Source organism: Drosophila montana, unplaced genomic scaffold (assembly GCF_035044405.1).
Source record: "Drosophila montana isolate Dmon_TW-CO22-7 unplaced genomic scaffold, ASM3504440v1 contig_1505_1, whole genome shotgun sequence".
NCBI classification, from domain to species: Eukaryota; Metazoa; Arthropoda; class Insecta; order Diptera; family Drosophilidae; genus Drosophila; species Drosophila montana.
In genome coordinates this window covers 1,771,863-1,787,644 of record NW_026996452.1, presented here as the reverse complement: position 1 = coordinate 1,787,644, position 15,782 = coordinate 1,771,863, and the positions used below count along the sequence as shown (strand labels likewise).

General features: G+C 37.1%; 1 protein-coding gene across 1 annotated transcript; it reads right to left on the bottom strand.

Annotated features, from left to right (window-relative positions):
- Nucleotides 1-6,577: 6,577 nt before the first annotated feature.
- On the bottom strand, nt 6,578-7,483 carry LOC135435844 (uncharacterized). Its single transcript, XM_064693074.1, has 3 exons — nt 7,198-7,483; nt 6,924-7,097; nt 6,578-6,849 (listed from the first exon to the last, which is right to left on the bottom strand). Exons 1-3 carry the CDS (start codon nt 7,453-7,455, stop codon nt 6,679-6,681), a joined length of 603 nt encoding a protein of 200 aa, XP_064549144.1. The 5' UTR covers nt 7,456-7,483; the 3' UTR covers nt 6,578-6,678.
- Between the last annotated feature and the right edge of the window lie 8,299 nt (nt 7,484-15,782).

Here is a 15,782-nt window from a genome sequence, read left to right as displayed (position 1 = left end):
CCACTCTTCCTCGTCCACTCTTGCCCTTCTTGCAAATGAACCCGTCAAAAATTAATTTTGGCACAAGTTAACCAGTTTGGTGTGAGGTCAGCCCGATCTATCGCCATCTCAATTTGCAGCCGATTCTGCGGGCTGCCAAGTGGCTTCATCTTGGGTCTGTAATTAAGTAAATTAATTAATATTAAACACAAAAAAAGAAAGAAAAATATAAACAGCTTTTTGATTAAAAAAAATTTGCATCTTTCTGCATACTCATTAGTTGAATTGGCCTGTACTATTGCCAATTTTTGGCGACTGTATAAGATTTGCATAATTTATCTTTCGCTTGCCAATTAATTTTGTAGAGTTTGATGGATTTGTGTATATTGTTATCTCTCGGTGTCAGATAGTTTGATTGATTTTGCCGACTGTGGAATGTTTCATTCGAAATCGTTTGGAAAATAGTTAAGAATTTGCAACTAACTGCAGTATAGAAGATGTGGAAGCGAAAGACGAATGCGAAGAGCGATTCTCCGCGAAATACAATCCTGATCAGGCCGATGTCAGTTAATATCACTCCCTAGCTAATCTAACCTGACCTTTAATTTTATTTTATGATCAAAAATATCAACAAATCGAATTTATACCTCATTTTATTGGCCTCTCTTCGGATAGTTTTAGACGACTTTAAAAATCCGCTCAATTCAAAAGAAATATTTCAAATAAGTTTTCTAATAATAAGAAAAGAAAACAAGTAAGAGGTTGTAGTCGGGCCCTCCCGACTAGGAGATACCCTGACAAAACGAGAAAAAAACGATTTAAAATAGCAGCACAGAAAACAATACAATCGTAATTGCAATGCTGTTAATAGAATTCAATGCAGACGCGCATAAATGTGTATGTGTACATGTATACAGAAATTCTTAGAATATGCTCTTGCTGTCACTGATACGATGAAAGCCAAAACACGTTTTCTTTAATAATTTCTGTGTTTCTTAACCGATCTTGATGAAATTTCCTACAGTACATCTTATTGTACTATAGAATATTTGTTAGACGCAAAAAGTCAATTGCATTTAAATTGTGGCTTATATTTGTGGGCAGCATGAATTGGTTTACTTACTTGATTTATAGCTATGAGGTAGTAACGGGGAGGATTTCGATATGGATTTTTACGATTACTTGGAAACGGGGCAAGTTATCGAATATATATTATATGTATAAGAAGCACAGAAGTTATTTAAGAGAACGTGTGGTCATATTGACAAACCACGTGGCTTCAAGCGCAAAGCGCAAGAATTTCTGTGCACATGTGTAATCTATAATCAGAATTGCAATTGCGATTGTATTTTATTCTGTGCTGTGCTTATGTGTTTAAATTGTTCTTATGCTTCAGCTAAATTATGGTTGTAAGTAAGTCGGTTATAACTTTTTTTTTAAATTTATTTTTAAACATACTAATAATGCATGTGGTGTTGGTGAAAGAAGGTTTAGGGTATTCGCTAACCGAGCACTCTTACATGCTTCTTTATTATTTTGTTAGAAATATAAAGCTGCAATATATTATGTTCTCGGCATATCTACAGCCTTTGAAATTCCCCTAAAATTTCGAAACAGATGCTTGTGTCTCGCTCTACTTCGTTAGTGTCAAAGGCCCTTAATGTGTAGACAATCTTGTGTCGTCCAATTAAAGGTAATCCTCGTGCCTCGAACAAAAAATCTACATTAAACGGCTCGTGAATAAATTTAGTCTAGAAGAGAAGGACATATGTTGTTTATAAGTAGATAATATAACTAGATTATATAGAACTTACTCCAGGCAGAATGCATTTCTCTCTGACTTGTTCCTTATTGATTATGTATTTCGACCAATACTTGTACCAGTACTGTTCTTCTTCATAGAGAGATGAACAGAATTCACGGACATTTATATTGAATACTGTTGGCTGCCAGGATCCACGATCAAAACGATTTAATCCAACAGTCAACTGAAATCAATAAAATTATTGTGATGTTTGGATCCAATTTAATGTTTATTTTAGGGTGATTTGAATTCACTCAAACAATGTTGAAGTTAATAACCTGAATGCGATCGCCAGGTTGAATATTCCAGACGCAGGTAAGATTGCCCGTAAAGCGTACCGTCACAAAATCCGTTTCAAAGGTTCCCTCAGAGGTATCGAAAACTCCATTAATATTGTGTACATTACTTGGTTTATTGGGACAGTCGGTGAATATATTCTCATTTTCAAGAAGGAACTTATATTTTGTAGCACTCGATTGTCTTCCGAATAAAATCAAAATCAACACCTGGAATACAAACTTTGGTGGGGTCCACATGTTTTGGATGTTCGCGTTGTTTAGTCGAATCAATTTCGAATTGGTTTTCGTGCATTACGGGCTGTGGGTTTTTATACACTAGAATATAAATTATATAACCCGTGCCAAATAAACAACAATAATTAAACATGTTTGTTAGATCGCACCTAATGTCAAAAAGGTTGTCCTGGTATCAAATTAATTATAACATGCTGCTAGATATATATCGTTCAACATGTATATTTGTTTTTTTTTTTTAATAATTGTAATTATAGTGAGTTTCTCTCCGACAGTTAAACGAGACGGGAGTGCGTAACAACCAAATCAAAGTGATTTACGATACAATATCGGCGTGTAATAAACTTTCTGACGCTAAGCGTCACTGTTTAAGTTTGGGCAATGCTGTTACGGCATTGCCGGCAACGATAATTTACAAAAAACTAAAACAATTATAATAAACAAACAGAAATTAACTTGCCCAAATGCAATAAAACGCAGCGCAGGCGGCTGCAGCTGCATAGAAGCGAAAAAAACGTTTCTTACCTCCTCGAGTTTGGTCTACATCACAGTCACATACGCAGTGGCTTCAGCTACTTCTGCGACGGCTCGCAACACAGCCAGCCCCAACAATGCACAAGGCAGCAGCAGAAAGCCATCATGCCACCCTACAACCACCCCATGCGCCGCTAACATGCCCCTCAACACACCTGTTGCACCCGCAATTTACACCAGCACACAAGTCGGTACTGTGGCTTATATCGAACCCCCGAGTTCGTAATGGCAAAAAGGCGGCACTGCCAGGCGCAAGCGCCCTAGCGCTCCCCTCTCGCCTGATCAAACCAACAAAAAGGGAAAGACCAAAATCCTATCTAACCAGCAAACATCAAGGGTAGTACAAACTAGCCGGTCAAGCGACGACATCCCATCTACGTCAAAAGATGCTCGTCTAAGGATGAATCGATTTGCAGCTCTTGACACTGCCGACAACGAGGCTGACGAAAATCAGAAAGATACGGAATTAGATGATATGGAGACAGAAGCAAGCATGCTGGAGGACCTACCACTGCCTGCGACAACTCCACCGCCTCCTAAGTCTAGAAAACCTGGTCCCATCATGGTTCCGGGTATAACAGATATTCACAAATTCCAGGATGCCTTGGTCCAAGTCATTCCACCTAGCAGCTACTCAACTCGTACGTCTGGCTCAGGCCTAACTAGGCTATACACCAAGGACGTTCCAACCTTCCGTAAAGTAATTGCTTTCATGGAAAAGTCTAAATGCCAAAACTACCACTACCAACTCCACGAAGATAAACCTTTTCGCATTGTCATCAAACAGATGGCGTCCTCTACAGCCCAACGCTTTATAATAAAGGAAATGCTAGACAAAGGTCACAAGGTAGTCAACATCTTCAATCCTAAAGGCAAGACCTCAAATGGCACTGAGCAAAGCAGGCTAAATATGTTTTTCTTAGACCTCAAAACGGCTCCCAACAATAAGGAAGCACTTAAAATAAACCATTTGTGCCGTCAAGGAGTCTTAGTGGAGCGCGTTACCCAACGCATACCAGATAGTAAAGCGAACGAAAGGCAGCTCAACAACATCCCCGGAAACAAACCGAGCGAGGATACCGACTCGAGAATTTCGGCTCTTGAAGAGCTCTTATAGCCCCTGGACCAGATCCTTGATACGCTTCATAAAAACTCCGAAACTCAGCACATCCTGATGTCGCTAATTTCTCGCCTTATCCCATCAAAATGAGCGAATTAAGGATCGGATTATGGAACGCGGATGGCCTTAACAGAAAAATCCAGGAACTAAGGACTTTTATCGCCACCCACGTCATTGACATAATGCTACTAACGGAAACGCACATGCACATGTGCTCAAAAATATATGTCCCCGTCCGTACTGTCCCATAAAAAGAGAGGATGGTTCCTGGGCCAGATCGAGCTTAGAACGCGCTGAAACTTTTGCCACGCACCTAGAGGAGCGATTTAAACCGTTCGACTCCCCCCACTCGCTGCATGAAGAATACATAGACGGACCCTCGAAGCACCACAACAACCTGATCTGTCCACTCTCCAGGTGACCCTCAAAGAGGTCGAAACACAAATCCAAGCGCTTAAGATTCGTAAAGCCCCTGGATCTGATGAACTGGACAGCAGAACAATAAAGCTGCTCCCCACCAAAGGCATACTCTTCATTGTGCTCTTATATAATACAATGCTTCGAATTGGACACTTTCCATGGCAATGGAAAAGCTCTCTGATTGCCATGATTCCAAAACCCAAAAAATCGGTCACGCAAGTCGAATCTTATCGACCAATCAGCATGCTTTCGACCCTCTCCAAAATATTCGAAAGAATATTAATGGCCAGAGTGTCGGGCTGGATTGTGTTAAGCACATCATACCAAGGCATCAGTTCGGATTTTGAAGACGGCGTGGGACACCGGAGCAGCTCCACCGAGTGGTGGATTTCATCCTCGACAGCTTCGAGAACCTCGAGTATTGCGTCGCGGCATTTGTTGACATCAAACAAGCGTTTGACCGAGTGTGGCACGAAGGACTCCTGTTCAAAATAAAAACTTTGCTTCCCACCTCTCTTTTTCATATAATCCACAGCTTCCTCAAAAACAGAAAGTTTATAGTGGTAGTCGACGGCACGTTCTCTGGAGTCAAGGAAATCCAAGCTGGAGTCCCCCAGGGCAGCGTCCTTGCTCTGTGGCTCTACACTGTTTACACAGCCGACATGCCGACGGTGGACCCGACGACACTGGAGCATCGCGATAGCTTCAACCTCGCCACGTTCGCCCACGATACAGCAATCCTCTCAAAAGCCAGATGTGTTTACCAAGCCACTGACCAACTGCAAGAATACCTGCACGAGTTTGAGACGGGGGCATCAAAGTGGCGGATTGCCATCAACATGCAAAAATCGATATGCTGCACATTCGCGATCCGGAGAGATACCTCGCCAGGAGTATTCCTCCAAGGCGTACTTCTTGATCATAAAGACGGCCATCGCTACCATGGAGTCTACCTTGATCGCACATTGCAACAACATGCCACAGCGTACGTCAAAAACTAAAAAGTATGGCTTGGCTCCTTAAGGCAAACAGCAAGCTTTCTCTGAGCAATAAGGTGCTGCTTTATAAAACCCTCCTGGCCCCAGTCTGGCGCTATGCAAGCCAAATTTTCGGCACGACAGCAAAATCTCACTTAAGGAAAATAAGTGTCTTCCAAGCCAAGGTACTCAGACTGAGTGCTGGGGCTCCCTGGTACATCCGCAACCGGGCCCTAGCAAGAGACCTAAAGGTCCCCTTGGTGGGTGACCTTCTACGTCAGCAGTCCACCAGCTACATGGCCCGTCTTTCAGCCCACCCCAATATATTGGCTAGAAGACTATTCAGAAGAAAGCGACGGAGACTTCGCAGAATCCTCCCAAACCGGGTAATCATTTGATAAAAAAAAATAAAAATAATGATAATCATAATCATAATAAAAATATAAGATAAATTGAATATCCCATTATAGTTAGGTAAGTAAGCTAGGTTAAGATGCTCATGAATAGTATCAATAAATTAGCTAATAAAGAGAGAAAAAAAAAAAAAAACTAATTATAGTAATTCGATTGGCAAATAATTTTATTGTAATTTTAATCGTTTTTTTTCTGTCCGTCCGTATGTATGAACGCAAGGATCTCAGAACCTATTAGAGCTAGAGACTTGAAATTTTAGCTGTAGGTCCTCCTAGTGCCTGCGCAGATCCGATATTCGATAACTTGCCCCGTTTCCAAGTAATCGATAAAAATCGATATCGAATTCCTGTTTTTTGAGCAATTTTGGTAAATAATATCAGCAAGAGTCACCAAACTTGACATGTAGCTTCTAGAATAGTATATGTATATATATCAAGTATCTTTCATTTTATACCTATCGCCTGTTGGAAGTAGAGGGTTCAAGGTATCCCCTAGTCCCCGACTAGAACCTCTTACTTGTTTCTTCTGTATTTGTCGCACATTTCGAATCTTTGGGATTCTTTCCGTGTTACGTTTCAAGAAAAAAGACTCTTTGAGTGCATTGTTCAGATTCATTTAATATCGTAAAGTACTCTGTACTTAATTTTTTTAATTGGCTCAGCTAATGAATTCGAATCTCTGACTAAATTATTGAATTATACTCACCAATTTATCAGAATAATTATTACTAAACTCAATGAGTTACGTATGCAACAATATTATTTTTATTTTCATAAAAAAAGATCTTCCAACAACATTTGAAAATCAATGTTCACGTATAAATTTCATGTTTTTTTTCGAAACCTTATTTCTTTTTTGAAATATAAAATTGAAATTTATACATATTTCTCGGCTAATCTACTCCCTCTGAAATTCCCCTAAAATTTCGAGACAGATGCTTGTTTCTCGCTCTACTCCGTTAGTGTCAAAGGCCTTAAATGTGTAGACAAGCTTGTGTCGTCCAATTAAAGTTAATCCTCGTGCCTCGAACAATAAATCTACATTAAACGGCTCGTGAATAAATTTAGTCTAGAAGAGAAGGACATATGTTGTGTATAAGTAGATAATATAACTAGATTATATAGTTATTATATAGAACTTACTCCAGGCAGAATGCATTTCTCTCTGACTTGTTCCTTATTGATTATGTATTTCGACCAATACTTGTACCAGTACTGTTCTTCTTCATAGAGAGATGAACAGAAGTCACGGACATTTATATTGAATACTGTTGGCTGCCAGGATCCACGATCGAAACGTTTTATTTCAAAAGTCATCTGAAATTAATAATAGTAAAAATGATTGTGATGTTTCAATCCATATTCATTTTATCTTAGAGTGATTTAAATTCACTCAAACAATGTTGAAGTTAATAACCTGAATGCGATCGCCAGGTTGAATATTCCAGACGCAGGTAAGATTGCCCGTAAAGAGTACCGTCACAAAATCCGTTTCAAAGGTTCCCTCAGAGGTATCGAAAACTCCATTAATATTGTGTACATTACTTGGTTTATTGGGACAGTCGGTGAATATATCCTCATTTTCAAGAAGGAACTTATATTTTGTAGCACTCGATTGTCTTCCGAATAAAATCAAAATCAACACCTGGTATACAAACTTTGGTGGGGTCCACATGTTTTGGATGTTCGCGTTGTTTAGTCGAATCAATTTCGAATTGGTTTTCGTGCATTACGGCTGTGGCTTTTTATACACTAAAATATAAATTATATAACACGTGCCAAATACACAACAATAATTAAACATGTTTGTTAGATCGCACCTAATGTCAACATGCTACTAGTTATATCGCTCAACATTTATGTGTATTTTTAACATCGTAATTGTAGTAATGTAATTGGCAAATGATTTTATTTTAATTTTAATCGTTTTGCTTGATTTATAATAAATCACAGCATGCAAGGATGATTTGTAAAATATTGTACAATATTTCGATTTTAACGCCCAAAGTGTTATTCATTCTATATTTGTCGCACATTTCGAGTATTTGGAATTATCTCTGTAGCATTGCTGTTGATAGCATTCAATATAGACACGCGTGAAATTGTGTGTGTGTATGTTTACATAAATTCTTAGACTGCCAATATAAATATATATAGCCACACGTTTGCTTTAATAACTTTCGTGTTTCTAAACCGATCTTGATCAAATTTTCAACAATAAATCTTATTGTGCTAAAGTATATTTGTATATTCTCAAAAAGTTAATTACATTAAAATTGTGGCATAAATTGGTTGGCAATACAAATTGGTTTATCTATAAGACTTATCGCTATGTGGTGGTAGCGGGGAAGTGGCGATAGCTATAGAATGAAAGATACTTGATATATATATATATATTTATATATATATTATTCTATAAGCTGCAAGTCAAGTTTGGTGACTGTAGCTCTTATAACTTACAAGATTTGCTCAAAAAGCAGGTTTTTTATATCGATATTTATCGATTACTTGGAAACGGGGCAAGTTATTAATAATGCGCAGGCACTAGGAGGACGTACATTCCAAATTTCAAATCTCTATCTCTTATAGGTTCTGCGATCCTTGCGTTCATACATACGGACCGACGGACAGACGTACAAACGGACGGACGGACGGACAGATAGACAGAAATGGCTGGATCAACTTAGCCATTGATGGTGATCAAGAATATATGTACTTTATGGGGTCTGGGATACTTCTTTCTGCCTGTTACATACACAATTACATTATACCGCTTTTACCCATTTTTATAAAATTTAAAATTATTTCATATGTTATTCATAGCTAGCTTACATATTTAAAGTCGGTTGGTTTTTGGTTACTAAAATGTTTACTTAAGATTTTATGAATCTCAGTTTGATTTACTGAATCATAGTACGCAGAATCTTCAGAAAACCAATATATTTTTCCATACATTCATTAGTTTTATTTAATGCATGTCTCCAAATCTCGTGACAAATCACTTTAATGTATATTACTGAATCATATTTTTATTTTTTTAGGCTCCAATCTATCAAAGCCTTAATATTTTAAATATTTATAAGCATATTTTACAAATTTGAAAGATGTGCCGCCACGTGTCCTTTAAACGTTAAACATTTAAGCATTTTTTATATTAATAAGTCCAACATGAAGTATGTTTATTTTGCGAATATAATTTATCTTATCTTATATTAAAGTAGACCATTCTCCAGATAAACATTGCCCCATGGAGGATCTGAAATATTTCAAACTAAGGATTAAAGTGTGCAACATTCATATACAGAATATTTTACAAATTTGATTAAGTATATCGCTTTAAATATAATTGTCTTTTAGCTTTGATATATTTAACTCAGCATTCTCTGAGTACATTCTGAACAATGATAAAGGGCAGCTGCTTTACTTCTTTTAAATTTCATTCACTGTCATTTGAGCTGAATATAAATTATAACAATTAGAATTATTGAACATGACTAATGAACAAATATTGATTTAAAACTTTCACAATGCGCACAAAACGTCACAAAGCCCGAATATGTGAAATGGATGAGCAAATAGCCAACCCGAGAGGTAAATAAAACCAAGATGCCAGCTCCTACTCAGGGTGGGTTTGTCCACAGCCTGCGGCTGACTCCTTGCCTTGATTTGCATAGTTTGTCTACCCACAAAGCAAAAGGAAGCTGGGCAGATGACCCAGTCAGGCCACAGACAGAGATAGAGAGAGAAAACTAGGTTGAATTTATTTAACTTAAGCGATTCGATTTAGTGTGTTAAAATGGGCTGCTATTAATTAGGTGCTGTCACGGATGTGACTATGAATCGCAGGACATGCTATATGGGCTACGCATTACGAGAATATTTGAATAATTTGCGTATTTTTCTATTTGAAAGAACACTTTTTTTTTGTTTTTGTATAGAATTAATGAAAAATGATGCTGACCCTGGCGCACCCTTGACAAAAGGACTTGATCAAATATGCAAATGAGTGAGCAGCGGGGAGCGGGGAGAGCAGCGGATGAGCGAGCGAGCGGGATGCACAGATATCCTGTGTGAGGATCACGCTTGCAACCCTTTGCTCTGGGCCGCGTCCGATCCGCGAACGTGTTGTGCATAAATTAGGCGCTTTTTTATCCTTTTGTTTGTTCACCCTTTGCTGAGCCGTTTCTTAAGCATTTCCTAGCGCGTCCGCATGGAAATGAGGCAAAAAATCCGGATTTTTTTTTCTAGCTGTCTTCCTTATGTGCGTGCGTGTGAGTCGTTCTTCTATTATCCTTGATCGTCACCCAGGCCTGTGGGTAGTCTTAGCCCTAAGCCTTGAAAGTAAAAAAAAAAAACGTAAGAAAAAAAATCGTGAGAAAATTTCCAGCCTCAAATATTCAAATGAGCTTCCAAAGGCTGCTCGTTGCATACTTTTTTGGGTAGTTGTTTTTTTTCTTGTTTTTTAGCTGTCCTCGCATAAAAAATCATCAGGCTGCGAGCGCATCCTTGCTGCATGCGCGCCTTTTATTCGGCTCGTCAGTTTTTTAACCCATTTTTTTAAGGCTGCATTTTTTATGCTTGACTACAGAAAAAAGTCGTTTATAATTGGGTCTCGTTTTTTAGCGCGCGTTTTTTTTTCCACAAGAGACCTTTTGTATATATGTATGTTAAAATGCTGCAGGACAAGTTTTTTTTTGAAGGCACTTTGAATGAGTATTGTTAATTCGTTACTGTAAGTTTTTAGCTTGGCGGGTATTTTTATTTGATTTTTTTTTTGGATTTTCTGAATTGAAATTATTTTTACTTTTTTTTGTGATTTTTTTTGGCTCAAAGGTTAGCGTGAAAATGTTAATTAAATTGATGTTAGTGCGTCATTTTGGCTGCTTTCAAACAGGATAACAAACTACGCAGTTCCACTAGAGAAACACGTGCGTTATATTCAGCTTTTTGTTGGACTTCTGAAGGGTTTGCAATTGCAGGGAATGTTAAAAAAATGGCCTGTCCGATTTTCAAACGCTTGTAAATATTCGTATATGGTTGATTGAAAAATGCAAAAAGCAAAAGATTAATTTGAATAACGATTAAGTCAACAATTAACCAGTAAAACCCTTTGAGAGTGAAATATTATTTCAATATAGTTGACATGGAGTTTTGAAAATCACAAGAAAGGAAATGATAGAGGTCTTTAGAGGTCTAGTAAAATCATTTTTAAAAGCGAGAGATTTTTTAATATATTTTAACAGGAATAATTAAAGACAAAAATGTTTTATATGATTTATTCCAAAAATAATTATATAACATTTGTAAGTTTATTTTAATAACTATTTACCTTAATATTTGGAAAAGTAATTTTTTTCTGATGTATGTATTTACGTCAAACATATTAATTTAAAAAGTCATAAAACTAAGGATCTTTTGCTTTAATCTTTTCCATATGATATATATACTGATGTATATTTGCTAATAATTCTACATATTTACGTGTTATTGAGCAGTTAAAAGAAGCTTAACAATATATATAGGCTGATTGTAAATTGGATTCTATAAACCTCAACAACTGCAACTCCAACTCTTAACTCCCCTCTAACTTCTGAACCAATGTTTTACATATCTCAACCATCTGTTTGCAAAGATGAACACCTGAATCCTTTGCTGAACAGAATCCAGGCAAAGGGAAGTTTAAAGAGATACATTAAATAATATTGATATACCAATTAGCATTTTTTGCCCCAAATTTTTATGATTCTTATCCCATTCGGTTTCTATAATAGAAGTTTTACGTCAGATTTGAGTGGATATCATTACCCACAGATCATCGAGCATAATTGGCCGATCAATGCAAATTCGTCTCAGATCTATAATTGAAACTCCGCAAAATTCGCAAAATGACAAAATACAGATAGGCATTAATAACATATCAATCGAAATGATAATCAGTTGGGCCACAAAATACCACTGAAATTCGATGCAAACAATGCCACAAGAACCTCAGCAATTAAACCCATTGTATAAGGTGCATTTGAGCGCAGAGGGCATACAAAAGTGTGCAAAAAAAAAGAGAATAGGACTCTAAAGGGAAGGGTGCAAAATATAATAATAGACACAAAATCGCATCAAATTTCACAATATCGCACCTTATTAGAATCGAACAATAAGCTGAATGGCAAAGATACAAATAGAGATGCGGCGAACAAAGACTTGGAGAGAAACCAATATGCAAAACCAGCTAGAGAATGGCATGTATGGATCGCTGAATGCGAGAACAACAAAAAGGCGCACACGGCCAACAACAAGAAGTTATGGGAAAAACATACACACCTCCTCGCCTCTTGTGGCTGTCTGCACCGTACCGGGCTAATCGGAGCACCCCACTCGATATAGAGTATTGTGCGCATTGTGTAATAATTTCATAAATAGTTTATCCATAAGAATCGCTGAATGCCGACTAAACGCTTTTGCGAATTGCACGGGTTACATTTGAGCCCGCAGCCAGTCAGCAGCGGCTTCACACGCACAAGACTCGAACCCGAGTCCTTTTCTTATGCTAAAATCAATGAGGGGCTGCTGGGTCTGCGCCGAGGGTTGTGCAACCCCTGAGTATCCCGGGCGTCTACTCCACGGCGATTCGCAGTGAAAGCAATTTTGTGTGTTTTGATTATGTCTGGAGTTTAGAAACCATAAATCTATTGATGGCATTGATGCCGCCTTTCTGCAGCATCAAATTATCTTTTGGCATTGAAATCATGCACACAAACACACGCATCAATATTTAAATCAAAGTAGTTTGATCATTTGCATAATGCCTCGGGACAGAGGGATGCACTGGAAGATCAAAATTCAACTATAAATCTTTAATATGTAGAATTTTAGGTGGAATCTTTAAAGACATAATAATGTATTCACAAGCCAAATGTAAATAGCTGAAGAAAATAACTTTTAACAAGTTCTTTAACTATGTTTTTTTACAACTTAACCCGAGAGCAAAATAAAAAAAATAACAAAAAAAAAAAACATATCTGTAATAAACTTTTTATTTACTCTAACTTAAATTTCTGTCTGGATTTTTCCCTACTCAATATTTAGTCCTTATTTCCCCAACGAATGTAGTTTTTTCTTGCAGTGTACTATCTCTCAGCTCAGTCCTCAGACAGATGTCAGTCAGTTTTTTTTTATCAACTCACTTTCCTGGGTGACCTCAAGCATTGCATTCTAATTATCATATCGATCATGCCAGTGAGACAAGAAAAAGTGACAGTGGGCAAAAGAATCCTGTGCCAGGATAGATCCTCAGCTTGTTGTTTTTCTTCCTTTCTTTCTCTCATTCGTTCTCATAGTTAACATAACAAAGGCTGATGATGCACACAGAAGGCAGGGAAGAGGAACAGACTCGTGATGATTTCAGCACCCAAATGCGGATGTCGGACACCCCAGAAGAAACTGTGAGATCAGGTAGGGCAACACACATTGCCGCGATATCGGAGATAACTATGCAGCCAAACAATCGCCTGATCATTAGTGCATATATAATAATGTATATTGATATGCTAATCAATGACTAGACATACGCATGGGAGCCCCAAGTCGAATGGTCCGTTGCGTTTACATATATGATCGATGCGATCGCGAGTTGGCAAAAAAAAAAAACAAGAAAAGAAAATCAAATCATTTATCAATTAAATTATTGGCAAACATTGGGTAGCGCCCTCGTTATAAAGAGATCGCACTTCAGCCATGAGAGAGGGTTGCACAAACAATTGCCAAATTTCACTTTCGCACAATGCCCGAAAAACTGCCAAATGATCGATTATAGATCGGTGTAGTTGCCATTGTCCGCAGATCTTTGTTTTCGGCCTTTTTGAGCTGTGCTCTGCGGTGTGTTGCCAATTCTCTTCCCGTTCGTTCTTTTGTGTGCCGATCTTTGACGGGCTTAGCGATGATTTGTTGGTTTATTGTCGGCAATCCTTAAAGTAGGCGGGGTGCCTTTTCTGCAAAAAAAAAAATAAAACAACCGAAAATAAAAAGAAGAATAAAGGCTGCTAAGGATCGTACTCGTGCCCGAATGCTTCACAAATATCCTTAAATGTGCCTTGTTTTCAGCGCTTTCCTTTTGCTGACACACAGACAATTGTCTAACCCTTTAATGTCCTTTTACAAACAACAAATTGTACGTTTCATTGACTTCTTGTGGGTGCTGGTTTTTCTTTTATTTTTTATTTTTTCATTCAATTGTCGGTTGGCATTTACCGGATTTTAACGAGCCCATCAAAGGAGCTAACTTTTATGTGCCCTATAAAAATATCGTAAAATTCTTTTGTTTCGCTCAATTTATTGCTTGTTTGTGTGTTTGCCCATTTTTATTTGCTCTTTTATGTACATTTAACACAATTTGGTGTTATTAATAATGGCATTCAAACGCTCGCACAGACTCTTGTACAAAAAACACCTGTTAAGAACTGGAACTGGTTTTGATGTCTTCGCGGTTTTCGTTTTTCATGTATAGAGGAATTTAGATTTTAGTTTTGGCTCATTAATTTGGCGTGAAATTAATTTGATGTGTATTTTGTAGTTTAATTTATAAATCCTATTTAAATATAAATAAATGGAACTAATAATCGATTTGTAGGCTCCACCAACAATAATTTATTTATATTAAAGCCTTTCATATCTTTTGTATTTAATCCAAAGCTTGCATTTATTTATATACTATTGTTATGAATTTTTATAATTTACTTCCATTCTATTTATTTCTATTAAGTCCAACAACAAACAAAATCTCACAAGTCTTTAGGCTTCGTTTGAGAACCTTTGATGTACTCGTTTTTGAAGTGGACACTTGTGGCCATAAGTTGAAATTCGTGATGCACTTAGTAGTCTTTATAAGCAGCTTGTTGTTGCTATGAAATCAAATAAAGAAAGAAATGTTTAAAATGTAGCTTGCAATGCCGAATATGATATACACTCACGCGCTGAGTTTTCATACACGCTGAACAACAATTCCATTTAGACCCAAAACAAAGTTGAATTCCAAATATATTTTGATTGTAAATGCAAAATATTCAAGGAAAACTTATTTTTATTGTCTATTGTTTTTATGCTTTTCAAAAGTTGTATCTGGCGAGTTGAGATATTGAAAAATAATTATTTTACTGTAATTTCTTTATGTGTATATAGGGAAGTTAGAAAATTAGAGAAAAAAACCGGACACATGATCTGCTCATTAAACATATGAATAAGTATATAATATAACATTTTATAATAGCCCGCTACAACATGAATGACTTGGCTAAAATGTCGATTGTTTTAAGGGTATTTTTATTGAAGAAAAAAGTGTGAGTAATTCGTATTTATTGTATTAGTATTTCTCACATCCGTTTCAAAGTTCGACCAAATCTTATATTGTAATATCTAAATTTAACTTGATTCAACTGTCCATATTCAAATTATGCTTGGCTCTGGCAATTCCATCATTAATCTTCGACGGCGACGTCAATCGCGGCAACAGCAGCTGTTGTTAATTAAATTTTGGTGTTGGATGTGTTCTACTGTCAGTTGAGCTGAGGGTAATCGGGATACGAATAGAATCAGTGTCTGTGGGATGCATCGAAGAACATAAATCTCTTGAACATATGCTCTTGTGAGCATATTGTATCCGAAGGACGTTTCCTTTGCTTCCTTTCGGCCAACCTAAGCGGATTACGTGCATTTTTCTACACGGTTGCATCTTTTGATCCTTGAGCGCTGATAAATGTATGAGCTGCGGTTGCCTGAGCTCATTTCGTTCGAATAACGCACGAAATTTAAATAATATTACAATTAAAAATCCATAATATACATATAAGATATGTAAAAGTAGATCCTGGCTAAAGATCCACGCACAGCTCTGAGCTTCGCACTAACGAGCGGGAGGTCACCGGTTCAAATAAAGCAGCTATTCTAATCCTAAGTTCTGTTTCATTTTTTATTATTATAAAAAGGCAATAAAAAATTTAAAACAAGTTGGTA

Bases quoted from the DNA above. Each gene is read 5' to 3' on its own strand.
- LOC135435844 (XM_064693074.1), bottom strand. From the start codon at position 7,455: ATGTGGACCCCACCAAAGTTTGTATACCAGGTGTTGATTTTGATTTTA. The intron at 7,098-7,197 runs GTTATTAACTTC...TATTAATTTCAG, and splicing joins AACCTGGCGATCGCATTCAG to ATGACTTTTGAAATAAAACG. The intron at 6,850-6,923 runs GTAAGTTCTATA...CTTCTCTTCTAG, and splicing joins AGAAATGCATTCTGCCTGGA to ACTAAATTTATTCACGAGCC.